We start from the raw sequence: 23,210 nt of genomic DNA on the forward strand, positions 1-23,210 counted from the left end.
TACTAGCTCAGAAGGATACATTTTAACATACTATTCGAGAGTTTAGTCTCGTCTTAAATACTTCCTTATATTAAAATTGTTTAATGGGAGGGCCGGGTGGTGGACCACGGCCACGTCATTATGACTCAGACATACCCATAAACAAATCCGATACGGCCATATATAGGCATATCACTATGACTCAGACATAACCATAAATAAACCCGATACACCAATATATAAGCATGCACATGTTACTATTACTCAGACGTAACCATAAACTAACCCGATACGCCCATATATAGGCAGGCTATAATATAGAATTGCAGATCCAACCGATATGCTCATATATGGGCATGCTAATATATGGCCATATACTGATGACATCAGGGATCTCCAGATGGGCATAAAAGTGGCAAGGACTGACAGATACAGACATCTCTATATAAGGGTATGAAAGGGACATGGACTGACAGATACAGAGATCTCCATATATAGGCACAAAAGGGAGACATACAGACAGATACAATGGGTACTCTGACAAAGCCCCTGACACTGTGACTCGGACATATCGGTCGGATCAGCGGAACCTCTAGTCTAGTTTAATCAAACGGAACTGATTTGGCTCTGGTCTTTATTGCCCAAAATAGTTGTAGATCTGCTATTTTTGGCTAATGTTCCCCCTAGAATATGGATGCTGGGTGTGATTAATAACGGCTTAGCTCCGATATGGATCTGGGACTTCATGTGGTCGGTCAGTGACATCATTCATCTATGACATGTGTATGACGTATGACTCCAAATTTGGGCATGGTTGATTGCCATTTTAATGAAAAAAATGAATGTTAAATATTTCAGAAAATATAAAAGATACTTGAAAAACTGAATGGCCATTTACAAAAATAACATCAGACTCTCAAGGGCTACTACTTGCATCTTCCTGATAATGAAAGTTTACGATCCTCTGCGTTCTCACAGGAGATAATCAATGAAAGAAAAAGGTGCAGGGAACTTGCAGGACAGCATATTGCATTGTGGTGGAGGGAAAAGCGATTCCCATTTGGGTGTTTTTGTTTGGTGAAATGATTAATGACCCGGGTCATGACTCAAATTTCTGAGCTGAGGTGTGTATTAGCGCCGGAATGATGAGATCAAGGCCCAAGAGGAATGCACGGCCCCAGTTAAACCCAGCTTATCAGGAGAGAATGCTGAGATTGTGTGCACGCCTGTATCTGTATTTAATTGTATGTGCCAGCGGTTGTCAAAGTGGGTCCTTGAGGGGGTTCCAGGGGATCCCTATCAAAATGACTCAAAATAGCATCAAAATCGATTTAATCACTTAAACACCATTTTATATTTGAATTGAAATGGCAGGTCTAAAAGCTAGTATGCAACGCATTGCAAGCCTGTAGATTTACTATTTTCTTAACAACACACATCTTTCATTTCATTTTTTATTCAGGGAAGGCTAATTGAGAGCAAGCTTTCTTTTCCAATGACTTCTTAATTACAGCATACACAACATTAAACGGATACAAACTAGAAAAGATAACAAACTTCAAACAATTCTTCACAAGCTGTTTAATGCAATTAAGTTAAATTAAATTTCAAAACATACTGTAAACAGTTCCACCCGTGTGGTGCATAGTAATGAAAGGCGGTCTTACCCAGATGAGATTTAACAGTAGGAATGTTTAAAACCAAGTAATCTTGTGAAGGGATATGGTGATTACAAATTATAAATATTAACATATTAAGTAAGCTCTTAAGAAAATCAGGCAATTTAGTAAGCAAGGCTTACTAAGACGGGGGTAAAAACAGTGCACTGCTGCACTTATGGGAGTCCCTGGCACAAAATATTTTCAGATGGGGGTCCACCCATCCATCTTCAACCACTTATCCGGACCTCCCTAGGGAGACGCTCGGAAGGCATCCGTACTAGATGCCCGAAGCCCTGAACCACCTAAAATGGCTCCTTTCCAAGCGATGGAGTAGCGGTTCTACTCCGAGTCTCTCGCGGACGACTGAACTTCTCACCCTATCTCCAAGGGAGAGGCCGGCCACCCGTCTGAGAGAACTCATTTCAGCCGCTTGTATCCGCAATCTTATTTTTTCGGTCATGAGCTGTGGTTTGTTAGTCCACATCTATTCAGCCACAATGCTGTTAATGCTGCACTTTATGCTGTTCTCACGTATAACATATTAATATACAAAGACCAACATCCAACGTCCTTCAGCCAGTTATGGGTAAATAAAACACTCGACTGGGTCTGCAAGTTTTATTGTGAAGACCCCTGTAAATTATCCCTGGCATTTTTCTTTTATACGTTGCATATCAATAATTTTTACTGTACCATTTTAATACCATGCGAGCTAATTACCCCAAGGATCTTATGCAATTTAATCTTTTATAAACACAGACCCTGCTGAATCCATTGCATTTGCAAGGACGTTGCCAAATAAATATACATTTTGGGGTCCTTGACATGAAAAACTTTGAGAACCACTGCTTTGTGCACGTCTATTCCTACAGTACATTCACCCAGACTCATTACACCCACCTTGCAAAAGACACTTACTTAATCCTGCCATTGACCTTGACCTTGGTGCAGACAGTACTGATATCACTGGAGTTGTTCGCCAGGCACTGCACTGTGGCTGCTCTATAGTTAAGATAGGTCAAATACAGAGACACATTTCCCCAAGAAGATAATAAAGTATGTAACAATAAAAATACAGCAATAACAATTTTATTTGAGCTGTAAAACTTGCAAGCCGATTAGTTGGGGGTCTAAGGATGCCGGGTATTGTTTTGTTCCCTCTGTCAAACGTGGGCCTGTAAAGCCCTGTACAACAGGGATTAAGGGCTATACAAATACATTTGACTTGACTTGGCAGCTGAGGCCCCACCTCCAAGATCCCTGTCTGTGACGTTTATATCCAAAGGATATTATGACTAGTGAAGCTAAATCGACCTAGAGAAGGATTATAAAATGTTTACCCCTGCCAACAGATTTGGACGGGGAAGCGTTTTTGCCTCATTCCATGTGTGTGTCTGCCTGTCTGTCTCTCTCTTTTGACAAAACGATTGGGGAACGAATTGTCAGATTTTCGTTAAAACAAATTGCCGTGAATGATCAGTCGGCTGCCCTGAAGACCTGATTAACAGCTTTAATTATAATACTCATAATTACTCCTGAGGCATATTTTGACAATTGCATATGTTGGCAGATGTATGCACTCTGCAGTCTTTCTACTTCCAATTTGAAGCATACTTTTATCTAATGATTGGTTTGACATTAGATAGCCCGGAGTTGAAGTGTGTGTGTGTGTGTGTGTGTGTGTGTGTGTGTGTGTGTGTGTGTGTGTGTGTGTGTGTGTGTGTGTGTGTGTGTGTGTGTGTGTGTGTGTGTGTGTGTGTGTGTGTGTGTGTGTGTGTGTGTGTGTGTGTGTGTGTGTGTGTGTGTGTGTGTGTGTGTGTGTGTGTGAAATAACAGCCAGAGGAAAATGACATTACATTGGAGAAGGCTTCACTGCAACAGCATACGTACATCAGGGTATTGCATGCACGTCATCACAGATCCTATTATGCCTTTTTTCCGTTCATGGAAAGTTCCAATGTAATGTATTTTCCATGGAATTAGCTGTGCACCACTGCACCTACCTTCACACTCCCAAGAGATGACCCCTAAAGTTTGCTGTTTTAAAGGCACATTGTAGGGGTGTAGCACTACATTTCTGAGCCCTCCCTTTTGATCACTTGTACACACATGACAATCTTCACAAATAATAAGTCTACTATGCAAGAAAGAATGTAGGCTTTCTTCACTGCTTTCGGAAATGTAAAAACGTCATATTGAGTTCAGGATTGGTTTTCAAAGCAGTGGCCATAGGTTTGTTAGCGCCGGTTCTCTCTGCTGTTCACGCTCATTGAATTTGGATTTCCATAGACGTATCAGTAGGTGGAGCTGTGTACGGGACTCAAGTTGGGCCTCCAATTTTCTTTTTCTTTCTTTTTACATTCAGTCTATCAACCTATATTCTGCTGATATTAGATTCTTAATATCTAGGCATTCTGAGGGTTCCCGGCCTTAGTCAGTTTCACTATTCCCTCTACTGTGAGACCCATGATCATGCATGGTACTTTGTTATTTAACCTTAAATGTCCCATACAGTCAAAATGTATTTCCCCCAGCACTCAACACGCAGTGTTTAATCAACTCTCAAAGGAGTTGATTAAACACTGAAAATGTGAAAGTTCTCACTCCGCTCCAGTTCAGCTACTCACAAAACCGCCCTGTTTTACAAGAATTTCTACCTGTTTTGACATCGATACAGGCTACAGGCCTGCCTGGGAGTGTCCACTGGCAAGAACAAGGGGGATGCCATGCCCCTTGTGAGCAACATGACCAACATGTATCTCCCTTGTTAACCTGCCACCCCCCCGTCTCCATTCCCTAGTAACAGAGAGCAGTGGCAGATGTATATGTTTCACCGCCCCATTAAAAATAAACACATCACCTACTGGATACAGGGGTTGTGATTCAATATATTAATGTATTGGGGTTATGATTTAGTCAGTGTATTGGGGTTATGATTCAGTGTATTACGATAAGCAGACAACATATTGTGGAAAAACTCATAAACTCTCAGTTGATGATGAAGTTGAAATTAAGAGTCAGAAACGATAAACAACTTGAACTTAAACTTGACTTATAGCATACAATGACTAGGAAATTAAGCCGTTAGAAATATATAATTTCTGGCTGCAGCTAACTGCACAGCCTCACAAAAGGCTGTGATGAATACAATGGATGGAGTTTGCTAGTTTTGTAAAGTCAACATGGCTGGGTGCACAGCCCATTTCACACCAGATTGCATTGAAAACAAAGGATTATACAAAGTTGGAGTTGTGTCAAAACAAATAAAGGGGATCTCATCTGGGACCCTGCTGCAAGCATGGAATCAGTAGCTTGCAGGTCTCACTGTTCATTTCTAGACGTTATGTATTGTGGATTAACCTCGTTCCGCGTAACCAACCATAATCCCTGCTATAAAATTGAGAAAACTCTGTCTGCATCAATTTTCCACCTCAATGGGTCGGCCAATAATCAAAATCAGAATTTGCACACCGAGCATTAGGGACTGACAAATTTCCCCTAATTTAAGCTGTTTATTTGCATTTTTGACAAGTCTGAGAGGGGATCTTAAGTTGGCCTGTAATGGTGCAAATACGCCCATATGTGGACAGGACATGCCCAACGTTAGTGCAAATTGGCGTTGTTAGGTATAGTGGTTATGCCCAGTTGCCCAAATATGGACATGCCTCACATTATACGCCAATTAACGTTGTTTGGCAACAGTTGATGTCAATGCCTAAATTGTACATGTTAGTTGATAGTTGCTAGGTTCATTGTCTACCTGGTGTCCTATAGTGTCAATGTAATTTGAGAGGGAGAGAGAGAGAGGGGGGGGGGGAGAGAGAGAGAGAGAACTGTTGGCTGTACCACTAATGGTGCTAGCTTGTGATTAGCATATCTGTTTCAGCTCGGAACTATCAAAATTCCCATTTACCAGTGCCATTTAAAGGAGCATTTCACCCATTTTCAACATTATCTTCATGTAATTGATTCTCACTAATGCTGATAAGATGGCACAATTTCCAACTACTTCTCATTGGTGGGCTGTGGACAGTTCAGAGACCTGCCTACCAATGACATCATCGATAGGGATTCCAAGCTAATACATTTGAAAGTACAGCCATTCTCTGCCTGGAAAGTTAGCATGCTAAAACAGAAGCCATTGTTCTAAAGGAAAAAAGGCTGTAATCTTGTTTGAAATGACCAGGCATGTTTACAGTTGAGTGTCTGGGCCAAAATGACAAAAGCCCCTTTCTCAATTGAACACTGAAAAATGTCCACATTGTCCGGTGTTGGCCTTTCACATAGCATGTAACATGTAACAGGAGAATGTCTGATGCGTTCACACATGAAGGTAAATAGCCCGTTTGATAAGGTGAGGGGCGGAGGCGTCTAGTAGACACACACATACTGTAGCTACTCCCACTTAAATATAACACAGGCACAGCCTGAGGGAGATGCGAGGATCAAATGCAACCTTTTTTTATTTCATTCCACAGAACATGACAGATACAATGAATTGCTTGACATGCGGTCTCCCTTTGATGCACTTATGTAAAACATAAACTAAAGATCTTCCCTACCATAATATAGGCCTAATGTAGACAACGAGACACATTTTCTTCTAAACGAGTCGTCCTCAGAGCTTACTATTTATACGTTTATTTGGACGGGACAGCTAGTGCATATTAATGAACACCACATATACAATGCCATGTAAATACACCGGATTTAGCAAGGATGCTAATTTCCATCCGTAGTCCCCATACAGAAAACAAGCAACATTACAATAAAGAGCACATAAACATTACTGAAAGGGTACAAACAACAGTAAAAGGCCTAGTTTTGACCTAAAATACAAGACACTCAACAAAACTAGAAAAACCTACATTTTACCCTATTCAAAATGTTTCACATGTTACAAAAATTATATATATATATATATATATATATATATATATATATATATATATATATATATATATATATATATATATATATATATATATATATATATATATATAATTTTTGTAACATGTGAAACCAACATTATGGAAACAAAACCTTTGTCTTTGTTGTTTTGTTTGTTCCTCAGCAGCCACAAGGTTGCTCATCCATAGCTTACTCTCCATTATCCACACCAGTTTGACAACTTGCAAATGCAATGGATTCAGCAGGGTCTGTGTTTGTAAAAGACTAAATTGCATGAGACCCCTGGGGTGATTTGAACTCGCAATGTATTAAAATGGTACAGCACAAATTATTGATATGTTACATATTCTCTTTGTGTATTAATATGTTATTATGTGAGAACAGTATAGGGTGCCCTAAAGAGGAATCCATTGCGGCTGGCTAGATTCACTCACTCACTTGAGCACAGCCCATAATGCTCTTCTGTATTTTATGTTGGAACCATTAATAACAATAATTCTTGTTTTGTGCCTGCACCAAATTATCACAGCTTGTGATCAATGACTTGACCACATTACAGTTTAACTTCCAATTTAAGTAATATAATATAATAGCAGTGGTTATTTGTAACACGTACACAATGATACAATGCTATCCCTGTCCTATTTTAAGGCTAAATGTAGCCTACATTTTAATTGAATGTGGGGGATGCTAAGGGACCCCCTATTGCAGTGTTTCTCAAACTTTTTCATCTGAAGGACCCCAAGGGCCAATGTATTTGGCTGCGGACCCCCATCTGAAATGTTTTGTGCCAGGGACCCCCAGAAGAGAGGATTTGTGTTTAAAAAAACCAATATATTTTTAATTGCAAAGACTGACGATCTACAAGCACGATGCGACACATTGTGAGCTTGTAGATTGGCTACTTTTTCTACTTTTGTGTGACACTGTAGTATGATGAAATAATAGGCCATTAATCTACGGGGAAAAAAACCTGTAAAAAGTTGAAAAATTGAGATACAAGATTTCCGCCTGCAGGCTTCCTCTGAGTATCTGGGGGAGACGACATTTCTCTCACTATACGGGGCGTCTCTTGCCACAGTCCCTATATTTTACTACTTATGGTCCACTCTGCCGAAACAGATGGGGTCGCGTGGCCTGTCAGCCCCCTCAAGGAGATACGTGCGCAGCATGAGCGTGGAGATTTGCATTTGTGCAAGTGGGCACGCACGCGCCCGCGCTGTCACTCCCTGTGACTCAGCGATCGGTTGGGATGTGCCGGATGCACCCTTAATGGTGACAGTGTAAAGGCGGGTCATTGACCTCATCCTTCGCCCAGACAGTCGGGCTGTCACACAGCTCTCTAGCCCGCGGGGCTAAATCATCTGCCCAGGAAACCTGATGAAAACCGTCGCTGTCGCGCAGAAACCTCCTATCTCCTATCTCCATGTTCTTTTTGTGTTTTTCCTTAAATTAACGCCCTACTTAATCATACTACAGCGTCACACAAAAGCAGCAAAAGTAGCAGAACGACAAAATGCTGCGCTTTTATAATTAGAATCCTGAAAAGTATACAGTTTTGTACATATGAGGTTTCCACCCGACAGAGACGATACGCTGTTTATATGTGCTGCCTCGCCGGAATGCAAGGTCTCACTGCTTCACACACCACTGCACGTGTTGGTGACGGTGACCAACTAAATCTTTTTGGATTGTCCCAGGCTATAAACACCAAGCAGGGCCCTCCCAATTATCCGTGGCACTTATGGGACAAGATAAATTTATGTCCTGGGGAAACTGGGCCAGTAGTTAGACACGCCGTCTCCCCTGTACAATGCTTTATAGACGGGTACTTTTGTACGATCTAAGAGCATCTAACGCATAATAAAAACAGGGTTACATAGAGGTGTGCATAGTTGAGTCCCTTCTGCACCCTCTGGAGGACACATTTAGGACAGAGAGATATGCAGGCAGGCAAACAAAAACAATTACAGTACCTCATTATAGTGTTTTTGTTTTGCTTTGCAGCTCAACTAATGAGAAATGAGAACCATTCGGTATTTCAAAGAGTATTCATTCTACCTCCTATATCTACATTGTAATATCCTTCATGTTAATTTAACTCAAAGGCGTACACAAAATGGAGCCCTAGAGGTCCATTTGAGTTAAAATACACTGTGTAAGGAAGGTATACACTATTTAGATAGTTTGTTAGATCCAAAGCATAAATTTGCTTAATTGAATGGACCACAGCATCTCTAAAGTCTAGACTTTCCATGGGTTTAGGCCTTGAGGGCATATCATCCATGCACAGCAACTGGCTGTGCTGCATATGAATGAGTTAAAATCCCAGTATCAATAGCATGTGTTTTTAGTTTTTGCATGTATTAACATTGTCTCCAAAGTCATTCAAACGGCCGTGGCTAAATATCATAGCAGGGTTATTAAGTCATGGATATTTGTATTTAATTTGTAAATCACTTTTCAATCCAGGGATTATTTTTGGCTAGACTCTTTCAAATCAATCCCAAAAAATGTAACAGTTGCATAACTCTGACATGAAATAACCCCACAGTGATATTTAGTGTGTTGGATTTCCTATCTCAGGCTATTTGAATGCCATGTGTCTCCCTCATAATAATAACAAGTAATAATAATTCAGTAGTGTAGTTGTTATTCTTCGGGGTGCGCTGTACATGCGAAATTTGTCCTCTGCTTTTATCACTAATGGACACTGATGAAGGCTGGATAGCCGAAACGTTTGTCATTGACTGAGGCGTACAGAGCAATAAAAGGACAAAATGTTATGTCTGAGTGCGACCCTTGATTTGATGTTTACTAATAGGAGCCGTGGCCTGCCGGTGACCTGCTGATTACCAGACAGCCTCTTTACGCACTCAGCCATGGCTTCCCCATCATGTGCCAGAGGTTTTGAAGTGTGCCTTGTGTTCTGTATTTATTGTAACTGCAGGAGCCCAGGTGGAACTTCTTGTTTGCCTTCCTGGCGCTGCCAGCCTTGCTGCAGATGTGTGTGCTGCCTTTCCTTCCTGAGAGTCCACGATACCTGCTGATAGAGAGGAGAGACGAGGCTGGAGCAGAGAGAGGTAAACATCCACGCACGCACGCACGCAGACAGACAGACAGAAACGCACAAATATAGAATAAGGGGGAAAAAACTGTAACCCTTAAACCTAACCTCTAAATCTTTTTGTAATTGTAAGTCAAACTCGCAACAAAAAAAAACTACTATACTTATGGGGACATTTAGCCCTCACAAGTTTGTAGTAATACACGCACGCATGCACACACACATACAGTACACGCGCGGCCCGCGTGCACAAGTGTCTGGGATAGACGTCTATATCCTCACTCTGATCTCTTGCACTCTTGCACTTGAATGTTTTTCAGAACATTTCCGTTCCTTAAATCCATCAAATCCACACTGCCAGGGCAGGGGAGAATTACAGAAGGCCTGGTTTGCAAAAACCAGCGCACAAACTATTACAGGATTTTGGCTGTGTGTTTTTTACAGATTATCCTGTTACATCATGTGGGATCAGGCCACAGCTGGACACGGGATGCTCACAGACATGCAGTGGTTGACAGTGACAAAGTACATTTACTTGGGTTTCTGTACTTGAGTAAATGTTTTGAGTATCTGTACTTGACTTGAGTGTTTGTATTTTTGGGATGCTTAGGACTTTCACTCCCACTACATTACAAAATATTGTACTTTTGACTCCACTACATTTCTAGGAAGGGACAAAAAGTGCATTATGAATTAACCACTTAAGCCCTGTTTCAAATACTAGAGTTCAGGCCGATATGTGGCCCTCACACCTATGTTGCCCCCGCCGATCTAACCGATATGTCTGAGTCATAGTGTTGGGTAGTTGTCAGAGTACCTGTGTCCCTTTAATGCCCATATATGGAGATCCCTTATGTCATCAGTATATGCCCATATATTGCCATGCCCATATATTATATGGACATATCGGTTGGGTTTGTTTATGGTTATGTCTGAGTCAGAGTGACGTGGCCGTGGTCCTGCCTATATGGCGTATCGGGATTGTTTATGGTTATGTCTGAGTCAGAGTGACGTGGCCGTGGTCCTGCCTATATGGCGTATCGGGTTTGTTTATGGTTATGTTTCAGTCAGAGTGACGTGGCTGTGGTCCTGCCTATAGATGGGCGTATCGGGTTTGTTTATGGTTATGTCTGAGTCAGAGTGACGTGGCTGTGGTCTTGCCTATAGATGGGTTTGTTTATGGTTGTACTTTTACTCCTTACTCCTATTGAAAAGTTTCGTTACTAGTATATACAGTATATACTTTGGCAATTTGAAAATAGCAGATCTACAAGTGAGCGTTGTGAGCTTGTAGACCTGCTACTTTCAAAGGATTTGTATACATGGAAAACTTGTGAAATTGGACCTTCTGCATAATGAGTAATTTTACTTTTGGTGCGTTAAGTATATTTTGATGCCAATACTTTTGTACTTTTACTCAAGTAAAATTTGAATACCAAACTTGTACTTGTAACAGACTACTTCTACAATAGGGTATTGATACTCTTACTTAAGCAAAATCTGAGTACTTCTTCCATCACAAGAATGCCTATGTATTTTTTTTGCATTACTTTTTCTCAGACAACTGAAAACAAGAAATCGTGTCAAGTAATAAATACAAGGAATTGTGGACCAAATGACCATGTCGGACCAGATCGTGTCTAACAATAAATAGGTTCTTAGATTGGGGTCACATAGATTCCAGTGGTTCTCAAAGTGGTGTCCGGGGACCCCCAGGGGTCCTTGGGGGGGTTCCAGGGAGTCCCCAGGAAAATAGTAACACAATCATTTTATCCATTTAAATGTTGGCTATTCAAAAATAGCAGATCGACAAGCTTGTACATCTGCTATTTTTCAAAGAAAACAAGAAACAATATTGTCTCCGTTGGAAACCTCATATGTCCTCAACTGTTACTTTTCAGGATTCAAATTCCAAAATAGCAAAAGTAGCAGATCTACAAGCTCGAAACGCGATGCTTCACGCCATGTTTCGAGCTTGTAGATCTATGACTTTTTATTTTTTAACATCTGTTTCACATAAGAATTTTTCAAAAAAAAAAATCGACAACAGGATTTGCACAGATAAAGAAAATACAAAAAAACAACATGAAACAAAACAGAGACATACAAAACACAACAACATCATACACAACTTAACTAAACTGAATGACATACAAACAACATGAGGCTGATGACAGTACACATCCAAAGGGCAAAACGAACAGCATCAAGATCTAGTAAAATATAAAGGCATACAACAGGTACCACTCCGGGGGCAACACGACACTATATTCACTCAGGTCATCTCATCTAGCAACCCAATGATAGGTGCCCAGATTTTCTGAAATAGGGGCTCCCTATCAGAAAGAGTGAACCTTATCCTCTCCAGGTGCAACACTCCTCCCAGCTCCCTTAGCCACATATTGATTGTCGGGGGTTTCTCTGATTTCCAGGCCTGTAGAATTAACTTCCTGGCTAACAAGGTAGATAGTGAGATAGCCTGGTTTACATATTTACTGAGGGCCATTCCTGGTTCCACAATTCCAAAAAGAGCTGTCAAAGGGGCAGGGGGAAGTTCCCTTTTATAAGCTTTGGAAAGAAAGTCGAACAGCTGACTCCAGAAATTTTGCAATTTATGGCATGTAATGAATTGGTGAGACAGAGTTCCTTGTTCAATGGAGCACTTCCCACACATGGGAGAAGAGATCTATGACTTTTGATGCGGTTTTGTGACACTTTAGTATGATCAAGTAGGGCATTAATTTGCGAAAAAACACAAAAGGGAAAAATGTGAAGCTTTCTGCCCAAAAACATCAATATGGTGAACGGAGACAGCGAGGGGATGATGTACGCATAACAATAACGCTATACAAAGACCCTCATCCTAGGGCGCAAGATGTTCAAGGGAGTTTGTGGGTGCCGGGATGCCGGTGGTGCACGATGAACCAGAAAAACAGAGGGAACAATTGTTCCCTCCAAAAGAATAATACAGAATAGGCTGTGGTAGTGGGTGGGGAATTTTTATTTTGCCACACATAGAAAAGTAACATCATGAGTGAAGGCTTGAGTGGCAGCGGGTCGTCCATTTCCATTCACAATGCGGTACTGTAGGTTGCATGAAGCTTGCAGCAATCATGAACTTTGTCGACTGCATTGCTACGGTGCTCTGTCAAAAGAAAGCTATTACTGAATGCAGTCAACTACAATGTCACTTTCCCCTATACGATCAGCAACAGTGACTTTACTTTCAAACAGTGATGGAGGAAATACTAGCATATCGGTGTAAAAGACTCTTCGACTTTTTTAAATCGAGCCCCTGGCTCAAGCAATAAGACAGGAGATGTGATTAAAGGGGACACTCATAGGGGGAGAGGAGAGGAGTATAAGATATATCTGCATACGGACGATGTGCGGGTCACAATCATGGACCCAGGATTGGTGCTGCCTATACTGTTGGAAATGTTGGAAACATGTGGGTTTTATTCAGGGCATGTTCTCAATGTACATAACACTCAGACAAGAAAACATTACAAAGTACAATTTTAATCCATATTCACCTCACAAGGACCTATTTGACTATTTGAGGTTAATTACAAAGGCACAACTAGAAAAATGTATGATGATCTCATTAAATGGGGCTCTCGACTTTTGCGGCATGGTAAGAGCAGTCAAAATGGTAATCTTACCCAGGTTGCTATACTTTTTTTTTGTCATTGTCAGTGGAAATACCTTTGAAACAATTCAGAGAATGGAATAAACACATGTCACGTTTCATTTGGGACAGGAAGAGACCCAAGGGTGACATTTTCAACCTTGCAGAGAGAGAGAGAGAGAGAGGGAGAGGGAGAGGGAGGGAGGGAGGGAGGTATGTCCCTCCCGTCTTTAAGGGATTATTATTCATCAGCACAGCTGAGACCCCTGGTATATTGGTGTAACCCATCATGTATTGCTAATTGGAAAAGCATAGAGCTATCCTTAATGGATAAACCAATACAGTCATTACTAGGTTGCATTGATAGAGAGAAAGGAATGTTTCAGACAGCGAGCCGATGGGTCAATTTGACATTTAAAATATGGTTAGAAGTGGTTAAACGTTTTCAACTCCAGAGGGAGGCTAAGCTTTTAAGCTGGCCAGCGTATGGTCCAGACTTCATGCCAGCATTACTGGACAGCTAGTCTTGCGTAGCCAGACAACTATTCCACAATCTCCGAATGCTATATTGAGTCTGGAACTACAACATTTTATTTTTTAATTTCCATTTCTGCTAACCAGCAAGGTAAAGCTCGCTATGAGCTTGTATATCTGCTATTTTTGAATAGACAAAGAAATCTAAAATTCACGGTTTGAATGGGTTAAAAAGTGCTGGGTTTCGGTATCAGTGTGACAGTACTACATTTGCACCCTTGTATCTTGGACAATCCCAGATGGACAAAGCCAGGATGATTCCTATATGCTTAAGATCCTACTTGCAGCAAACAAAAAAGCTACTACAGAGAAGTGGGTTGCAGAAAAACTGCCCTACTATAGACCTGTTTGTCAAATATGACCTGAATATATTTTTTGGGCTTATCTGCCTTTATTTGATAGGAAAGCAGACTTACAGGAAACGGGTAGAGAGATGGCGGGGGGGGGGGGGGGCATGCAGCAAAGGACATCGGGATCGGGAGTCGAGACAGTTACGCCAACCGTCCAGGCCAATTCTCCACTCCAAAAAGAGTTGGGCGAAAAAAGATGGGGATGTATCTAAAATCCTGTAAACATTTGTTTCTGTTATTGATATTGAATGTCCCATGACCTCTTTTGTTGTTCTTTTGTTGTTCTTTGTTTCAGTTTTCATTTCTTCTCCTTTTTATTTATTGTATCATATCTTGAAAAAAATTGAAAAATTCAAAATAAAGAGTAAAAGAAATGAAAGAAGTGTAGCAGATCTGCAAGCTCGAAATGCACCCCGTTTCAAGCTTGTCGATTTGATACTTTTGCCATTTTTGAATTTTAATCCTGAAAAGTAACAGTTTTTCCACCCGATACTTTTAGTGGAGTAAAAGTATAATATTTGCCTCTGAGGTGTTGTGGAGTAGAAGTAAGAGTATTGAAAATTGGAAATACTCTAGTAAAGTAAAACAAAAAACAAAATACCTAAACAGTTTACTTAAGCACAGTACTTGAGTACATGTACTTAGTTACTTTCCACAACTGCCTGCAAGCATAATACTGCATTTTTTGATTGATTGATTGACATTAAGACATTTTCAGGCCACTTTTGAAATAAAACAGTGATTTAAGGATAGTGTCAGGCATTCCACATTTTGGTGGCAGAGTAGTAGAATGAGAAAAAAAAGGTTCTATATCTGGGTGGTACCAGATCATGGTCGTTCCCTGTAGTGTTGTGGCTCTGAGTGTCACTCACTTTGGAGAAGTAGTTCGACAGGTACAGTATGAGGGTATTGAGGGCACTGTCCCTTTGACTATCTTAAATACCAATCCCATTGACATTTGCTTAACCCCGTCTTCTACCCTGAGCTGCCCTGTACACTGTAAACAGATTTGTTTGAATACAAAATGGGCCTGGCTTCTGTTGCTGATCAAAGTAATGCCTGCAGCTTTTGGATCCTGTGTGTTGTGTTCAGTACTGGGAAATGTGAATACAGGCCTTTTCTATGTGACAGAGTATTTCTATCAAAACCTCAGATCTACAAACTTACAGTGCGTCACTTTGTACCATGCTGCGAGCTTGTTGTACATCTGCTATGTTTGAATAGCAGATGTACTTCTGAGTATTTCTTCCGCCACTGGTTGTGTTTGTGTTATAGTGTGAAAACAGCTCGGCGTTCAGCAGGGTCAGTGCACACTGCAATTGCTTCAGGGATGGAAGAGGTGCTTTGATATCGTTGCTGTTGGGCAGAAACCTTTCATCTCGATACTTCAACTTTTTATGTTTTTTTCCCCCGTAAATTCATCATACTAATAGGCGTACCTTGGGGGGATAGAGCTTTCAGCGTGTCTGCCCCCCAACCCTCTGGAACTCTCTCCTCATGGGGATTTGTCTGGCAGGCGCCAACATTGGACTCTTTCAAGTCCGCTCTTAAGAGACACTTGTTCATACAGGCTTTTGAAAAATAGTTTGTATATTTGTGTTGATGTCCTTTTATGTCAAACAAAAGTTGCAAAAATAGCAGATGTACTATAATGGAAAATATTAATATCCAGTCAGGGTCACGGCGGTGACAATTTATTTATAGGAAGATTCAGGCAGAGTAACAGCATATACAGATCATAAGGAGCAGCCCCTCAGGGCACAAGCCTCCCTCAGCCCCAATCCAAGACAGTTCTTATAGTCCACTTTAACAGAGATGCTATTATTAATGTTCATATAAGGATGTGCACTAAAGATAAGGGCGCCACACAAATAGTTACACAAGTAAAGATTCCCTGACAGAGTGAGAGTATAAGCATGGGGGAGTCAGCTCAACAGTAAGATATGACAGCTGTAGTTGAGTTAGAATTAGAACATTGATGTGAAAGCTTGCTGACTAGACATTCAATGAGATTGAATGGAAGCATAGCAAGTACACAATACATATTTGGCAATCTATGCATTTCCGCCACCACAGTACAAACTCATAACGTGCTATTTTTTATTTTGTTTAAAGTGAAAGTGGTTTCAGTGGTTAAAATATGGTCCGACAGCAGTGGTTCTTTTTTCCATTTCCTGAAATGTAAACATACATGGACATACATGGTTTCCAGCTAGCCTACAGCAGAGGTATGTCAGATAGTCTTAAGATGGGGTTTGATCAGTGGAATGTCGGGCGGGGGGGGGGTTTGTTTGAAGTATATGGCCATACATTATACATGGGTCCCCTGGCTAGGGGATGATGTTGTTTTTGTATTGTTGTCACAGTGGATTGGAACATTGTGTATCCGTGTTTCCTGGGAGCTGCTGTCGGCTTTGGAAGAGTTAAAGGGAATATGTATTGGAGAGGCGATACCCTGGAGTATCATGCTCTCCAGGGCCTGGACACCATGATACTGTCACTATGTTCAACGACATAGTTCAAAGGAATTCTTTGTCTTTACAAGTTGTTGGCTTGCATCACAGCGGTTTGCATTGTTACTCTTATTTGTTTGTGGGTGTGGCTGTAACCATAAGGTCACAGCAGCAAGCAACTCCTCGGAGCACAGATCTCCGCCAGGCCAGGTCTGCTACCCAGCGGCAGTACATTTTGGAAGCCAATCGTAGCAGATCGGCAAAGGAATCTGAAAAATCTGACGGATTTGTTTTGATCACACGACTACAGAGATAATGTGCGAGTAAGAGTTTTGGACAAAATATATAGTATTTGTGTTTTGCTAAAATTGCTAAAATCTTGTCAGGTGGAAATGGCCTTGGCCGATATGAGGAGTTGAGACATGATCCAAGGAATCCTGGGATTTTTCTTTCTTTTTCTCTTTTTACTGTACGACCTACGGTTCAAGAGTTACAGGCCGAAACATGATTAGGTCTGTTACAGTGTCACCATGAGGCCAATTTGGTCGATTTTTTGTGCAATTAAGTTTCATGCCAACCGGTTCAACGGGGCCAGAGAGTACTGTACTGCAGCTGTTCACAGTAACTCTCTTCGCCCCACATTACCATGGGCCTCTTAAAGCTGCTACGGAGCGACAGCCCACACATTTCAGTCTGTGTCAATATTGTCATTTTTTAAAATTCCATCGCATATGAGCCTTAGGAGGGATATAAGGAGAAAAATAATACGCTTTTTGCAGAGAGCACATACGTTATCAGAGCACTGATAAAAGCTGACATTGCTGAATGTGTGCAGTGCTGACTGCCATCCTATTTCCAGACCGTGATGGTAAACAGGTGATGCCAATTTCCAATGTACGCCTTTTTATATCGAGTGCTTAGAGATTTGGCATGAAGTCAAAATGTGCCAATTGTGGAATTGATAGATAGATATAACATCACTGTCGGATGGTAACCTTGTACAGCATGTCCAAAACAATTACTTTTCAGGAAATGGAAAAAATAACCTGTGTTCCAGTGGGTCAAATGTAGTTATTATTTAGTCACAAGCTCTTTTTGAGACTTTTCATTGCTTAGATGTTTATAAAATCCACAAACAGACATAACCACTTCAAGATCAGATAAGACCTTTATTTATCCTGCTGCGGAAATCGCCAAAGGCAGCACAGCAGCTTAAATACAGTTACAGGGCAAGAAAAGTACTGTAGATACAGCAGGTAAAGACATCACACTTAAACCCCAGCATCTGTATTGTGGGGAAAGCTTTCGCAGAAAACAGCAGAACATTTTCTATCGGCTATTTTCAGCGAAAGCTTTCCCCACACAATAACAGAAAACAGAAATGACCCTAGAATAGTTCCCTGAGGGTCAACCATATGGGGTTTTAAGTGGTTGAAGGAAAGACGTCAATATTGAACAAAACATACACCAGGGCAGGAATTGTATGGAGGCCATGAAGGTCATGGCCACGTTGCCCCTAGTTTTTGGCCTTTAGTGACTTTCAAAAAATGATTGATGTCCTGTCCACACTGCCCCAATGTGCCAGCTGATCACACTGTTTCCTCCTTCTCTTCTTTTCTGTCAATATGTTTTTTTATAGAAACCAGTGTCTTGTTGCTGCTTCAAGCTGTATTTATTAATTTATTTTATATATTTTTTATTTAACTGACAGTTATACTGTGTATTTAAAATACAAAATTAGTGAAAATAGGTCTAAAAAACGGTCTAAAAGCTCACAATGCGTCGTAATGCGTTTGTAGATCTGTCATTTTCAATATTTTGGGTCCCGAGCTAAAATGTTTTGGAGCCACTGCTCTAGTGTCTTTTCTGTTTTCTCTTATTGTGGGGAAAGCTTTCGCTGAAAATAGCGTTGTAAGCTTGTCGATCGGCTATTTTTGGCGAAAGTCTTCCCCACAATAAGGATGCTGGGCTTTAAGTGGTTAAATTCAATTCATTAAAAAAAATAAAAAAATATTTGATCGCTTTGCTGCCGTAGCATTTGGCCTTTGTGCCCTAAATCTTTTTTTCTTACAAAGGCCAAGTGGCCCTTGCCCCTAAAATGATGAAATTCCATGCCTGCTATACACCACCAACAGTGCATGCATAATGCAGGACAAAAATAGATAATAAGAGTACAAATGGTAACCATGTCAGATAGTGTCCTTGCTGAAGTGAACAGTTACTTCCGAGCTAATTGGTCTATTGAACTAGCAGACCCCATGGCGTGCTTCATTATCAGTGGTGGAAAGTAACGAAGTACATGTACTCAAGTACTGTACTTAACACATCGGGTGCCAGCATTTTTTCATAACAACTTACGTTGGGTGCCAGCATTCTCCACATTGACTGCACTTTGCTGTTTAAAGCTTTAGACTCCGCGACGAGCAAATCCACGTAAAAAAAAGCATCCATTCATGTTGCGCGATGACCCTGGCTACAGCCTGGATCGATAACATTTCACTCACAAGTTACAACGGGGACGGATCGCGCACCGCGCATGACCGGTTTTCCACACCGGAAACCGATTCGGAGATATAGGCGTTTTAAAGAAGGAAATAGACAGGAAGCGGATGGAAGCCATGTTTTTGTTTCCGGTGATCTATCTGGCCTTTCCTTCTCAGGATCACAATGGGTACTCCCAGAGCTGCTCTAGCCCCGCCCGTGTGGAGAAAAACGAAAAAAACAAAAAGACTGAAAACACGGTTCAGACCGTGAACGGCACCAGAGCGCTACTATGTGAAAACACGGTCCAGACCGTGATCGGCACCCGATGTGTTAATTACAATTTTGTGGTATTTTTACTTTCTTCAGTTTTTGCAATGTTCAATATTTTTACTGCTACTCCATCTCAGAGGAAAATATTGTACTTTTACTCCACTACAATTATATGAAAACTTTAGTTACTAGATATTTTGTAGATATTTATTATTATTACAAAACCTACATTACCCACTTCAGCCCTATATATATATTTCGGTCATTTGTAAAGCTCACAATGCCTCGCGATGCGACAGATTGTGAGTACATTTTGAACTGAGAAATTTTATTTTATGTACTTCAAGTATATTTTTGATGACACTTTTGTACTTTTATTCAAGTACGTTTTGAATACCGGAATTTTACTTGTTAGAGAGTATTTCCACATTGTAGTATCGATTCGTAAGTAAAACATGTGAGTACTTCTTCCATCACTGCAAACAGTAACCATGTCACATAGTGTCCTTTCTGTAGTGACAGTTGCTACTTCCGAGCGAATTGGTCTATTGAAGAAGCAGACCCCATGGCGTGCTTCATTGTACATCTCCATTGCTAGTGGCACAAAAGACAGCCTAAAGTCCACTGAGATGGTGTTCAAAGGTCAAGGACACTGAGGTCTTCTGGCACTCTTGTAAACTAGTATTGTGATCGGTCTATGAGGCTTTTATGGAATTCAAGGACACCGCTTGTATTCATTTGTATTTTTAGCTCACTTACTTTTTACCCTCATTTGTCATTGTTTACTGCTTTTCACACCAAATTAATCATTTCACCCTTGAGACCACTCGGAACATTGGAATGAATTCAACTTTTCTTTTCTGTCTCAAAAGTCAGAGATGATAGATTTGCTAGCAAACATAGTGGTCTTTCCTATCAATAAGGCCATAAAAGCCAAAAAAAAACCCATGGTGGTCTGTCCGCTACAGTATAGGCTATGCCATTATGTTGTCTAAAGGGAATGGTGGACATCTCTGATGTCATATGCCCATATATGGCATATTGGTTGGATCGGTGGTTCTGGACAATTGCATATCTATATACACCATGCCCATATATATGGACATATCGGTAAGATTAACAGTTGTGGACAACCGTGTATCCAAACGACTCGGCAGCGAGCACCGCACTCCCTCGAGTCCTTGCCAATGTGTGCACCGAGTTTGAAGTTGGTTGGTCCTATGCACATGCCTATATGGGCATATCGGGTTTGTTTATGGTTATCTCCATATAGTGACATGCCTACAGTATGTGGGCGTATTGGGTTTGTTTATGGTTATGTCTGAATCACAGTGACGTGGCCATGGTCCTACCTATATATGGGTGTATCGGGTTTGTTTATGGTTAAAATATATACGAACCACCATGTCTGTTTTAATACATTGTTAACCAATCTCATTGATCGCTTCCTTTAACCACGTCAGCCCTATACACTCTGTTGACTGGAGTACCCCAGAACGTTATATGAGCCCCCCCCCCCAAACTCCGCCTATTACAAATTTATTTGCAAAAATGACTAATATTACAAGGTCACAATACGCTGCCTGCGAGCGTAGATCTGCTATTTTCACCTCCAGTGATGCTGCCAACAAGATAGCTGTTTTCACCTCCTGTGATTTGTAATTGCACTGTATTCCCTGAAGAAGAGATGAAGGGCTTTGTGAAATATCTGTCTTCACACCTTCCAATTCACTTGCCAGACAGACATCAGCTGCCATCACTCCCACTAGTAAATAAATCCATGGTGTGTGTGGATGTGTGTAACAGAGCCAAGGTCAGTAGAATTATCATTGTCACACACAAAGCCATGCTGGGTGTCATTACTCATTACACTGGAACAGAATGCTCTCTCACACCCCGTTTAGTGCCTTGTTATGTCCATTAACCACTTGTACCCTTACATCCATGTTCTGGGGGGGACCATTGGCCAAATTGCTGATCTACAAACTCATAACGCGATTTGAGCTTAGATTGGCTATTTTAGGCGAAGAAATTTGATGTAAGGGGGGGGGCCATACAAGATTTGTGTTGTTAAAATGTATCTAAAATATAAAAAAAATCCACCAAAAAAATAGCCGTACAAGCTTAATACGCATCGCAAAGTGACGCGTTGTGAGCTTGTAGATCGGCTATTTTCAAATAGTGAGAGTAGTAGGGTTAAAGTGGTTAAACAGATGGTGATCATAGACTGTATAAAAAGAATGGACAACGTGACGCCATTGGTTTCTACAGACCATAAATGAAGCCGATTGTTCAGCCATTTCAAAGCCCCCATCTTTCAATATCGCGTCATATCGTGCTTGTCAATCAAGAGCGGGGGCGGGGAATGAAGGCTAATTGTTGTGTAGCTCGTCAATTTTAAAATAAATGGGACCATAGTTTACCAAAACGCATATCATGATGATTGAAAGGAGACTTTAAACTAGCGACTGGAAGCATATAGTATTTATGACCATTTGTATTAAGGTATGAACATCTAGTCTAAAGTTTGTCAAAAACCCATCCGCTTGTGTTAAGATAAATTCCTTCTGACACCAGCAGGGGTAAAACAGCAAAACTACAGGCCATTCATATGAACTGTCTCTTCCATATTAGCCTCAATGTAAAACTTTCAAGCTGGGCCCTTGATAGTGATGCTATATTATCCATTTTGCTGGGGACCCCCCTGTAACCCCCTCAAGGACCCCTGGGGGTTCCCAGACCCCACCTTGAGAACCACTGGTATAGACGGTTTAAGTGCAAAGGAATGTCATTTTGAGCCTGAGTTGTTACAAAAAAATGTTTCACCACTTTAACCCCACAAGGTTTAAGTGGCACTATACTAGTGCCTTTTCTGTTATTGTGGGGAAAGCTTTCAATTAAATAGGCTCCGTTGTGAGCTTGTCGATCGGCTATTTTAAGCAAAAGCTTTCCCCACATAACAGATAATGTGGTTTAAGTGGTTAATCCGAAGCACCTCATGAACCTGGCTTGTGACTCACTCATTCACTGACAAACTCACAATTTGCTGCCTAATTTGTCCAGGTTCGTGGGGGTGGGGGGGGGCTCACTTACTCTGTACAAGTATCTCAAAGGTTTATTGCAAGCTTCCGGTCGCTTTAACTTCTTCAGGCTCGTTGTACAGCAGTACAAGGAGTCAAAAATACGACAAATTAATGAGACTCAAAAAAAGACAAAGGCGTGTTTCCATAGTGGTCCATGAAACATTCAACGCTCAAACAACTGGACAAAACAACAGTGCGGCAGACAACGATACAAGAAAAAGAAGAAATCAATACACATTTAAAAAAAATAATGAACCCCTGGAAACCCCCCAAGGACCCCTAGGGGACCCCACTTTGAGAAACACTACTTTAGATAGCAGGTGTTGTCCCGATTCCCAATTTTAACAGACCCTTTACGAAAAGTTTATTTTCTGAACTTTCATTCAACTTGTCCTGTCTATTGCACTTGCCAGGGAATACTTTTGCCAATTTCCTGCCCTGCACCGTGTGCAGTGAGACTTTTTCTTGACAGAATTATTGTGCAGGAAGTCAATGAACAAACAAGACTGACTGACAGACTGAATTGAATCTGAGCACCATCTCCTTCCTATATAAACCCCGCTAGCATCAATCCCTCTTTGCCATGCTTCAAATAATAACTTTTTTCCGCAACACCTGCCACACTAAAATGATTCAGAAAGGTTTTGTTTTCATAATACCCTAGTGAGAGCCCCCTCGGCATATACTGTACAGCAGAACCCTTTATGGGTTGAGATAACTCATTCCAACCTCCACTTAACGTTTTTTTGGCACGTTTTGCCATTTTCAAGAAAAGTAAAGCATAGAG

At 41.0% G+C, this 23,210-nt stretch overlaps 1 protein-coding gene across 1 annotated transcript in view; it reads left to right on the forward strand.

Moving 5' to 3' along the window:
• slc2a9l2 (solute carrier family 2 member 9, like 2) overlaps window positions 1-23,210 on the forward strand; it is a gene marked incomplete at both ends in the record, with an annotated part of 177,024 nt that overhangs the window by 40,121 nt on the left and 113,693 nt on the right. Inside the window, one exon of the mRNA XM_084061743.1 lies at window positions 9,502-9,634. Within this exon, the coding sequence (XP_083917869.1) occupies window positions 9,502-9,634 (133 nt within the window). The remainder of the gene's footprint in view (window positions 1-9,501; window positions 9,635-23,210) is intronic.

The sequence above is a fragment of the Gymnoscopelus microlampas genome, assembly GCF_963454915.1.
Source record: "Gymnoscopelus microlampas genome assembly, chromosome: 7".
NCBI lineage: Eukaryota > Metazoa > Chordata > Actinopteri > Myctophiformes > Myctophidae > Gymnoscopelus > Gymnoscopelus microlampas.